The sequence below is a fragment of the Penaeus monodon genome, chromosome 21, assembly GCF_015228065.2.
Source record: "Penaeus monodon isolate SGIC_2016 chromosome 21, NSTDA_Pmon_1, whole genome shotgun sequence".
NCBI classification, from domain to species: Eukaryota; Metazoa; Arthropoda; class Malacostraca; order Decapoda; family Penaeidae; genus Penaeus; species Penaeus monodon.
This window is the reverse complement of record NC_051406.1, coordinates 26,478,997-26,479,728: the sequence shown is the minus strand read 5'-3', so window position 1 is coordinate 26,479,728 and position 732 is coordinate 26,478,997. Positions and strand designations below refer to the sequence as shown.

Below are 732 nucleotides of genomic sequence, written 5' to 3'. Positions count from 1 at the left end.
TTAGGTAATCTTTCTATTGCACAAACTGGGTGATTTAGATGAAATTGTATTTATATAAAAGCCATTTTGCTAACAACCATTTATACACTTACTTCTCACTTTTTCTCACAGCAAGCAGACTCATCTCTCCCTATTGATAGAGATTTATCAGCTTTTATTCAGAAGAAAGTGACTGAGGACGGTATAGCAAACACCAAAGAAATGAAGAAACTCCTTGAAGAGCACCTCCAGTCCAGTGAACTTCTCTTCAAGGGTAAGGAGCTGCCCTCCAGGAACAACACAAGGTACTGGCCAACCCTCAAGCAGATACGTAATCATATGATGCTGGCCACAATGAGACAGAGGTGAGGGAATTCATTTTACCTACCTACTAAAGCAGGTTATTTATGAAAAGTTATGTACAGTAGCAAGGTGTATGGGTATGCCACACAATTTAATTTTATTATTCAGAGTTCCTCTCTTCCCAACCTCATTTTTCACCTTTTTCATGTATCCATATATGAGTTGGTAAATATCTCCCAAGTCTAATCTGATTAGACTCTCACTTATAACTTTACATACCACGAAGGATAACAATGCAACAGATAGGTAATGCTACTAGAGGTACCACTTGGAGCTATTTTCATACAGATAGTAGTAATCAGTACTTTTTCGTATAAATACTAGTAGGTGGAGGGAGTATTTAAATGACAGAAGTACGAAAGTTTAATTTCACTCTCACTTCATGTAAAT

The 732-nt window shown here is 36.9% G+C and overlaps 1 protein-coding gene across 3 annotated transcripts in view; it reads left to right on the top strand.

The window, feature by feature from the left end:
- LOC119586387 (calcium-responsive transcription factor-like) overlaps positions 1-732 on the top strand; it is a gene marked incomplete at its 5' end in the record, with an annotated part of 34,261 nt that overhangs the window by 31,329 nt on the left and 2,200 nt on the right. For 2 of the 3 annotated variants that reach the window (XM_037935108.1, XM_037935105.1), the window contains 1 exon segment: positions 112-344. In XM_037935108.1, coding sequence (XP_037791036.1) covers positions 112-344 — 233 coding nt within the window. 3 annotated transcript variants of the gene reach the window in all.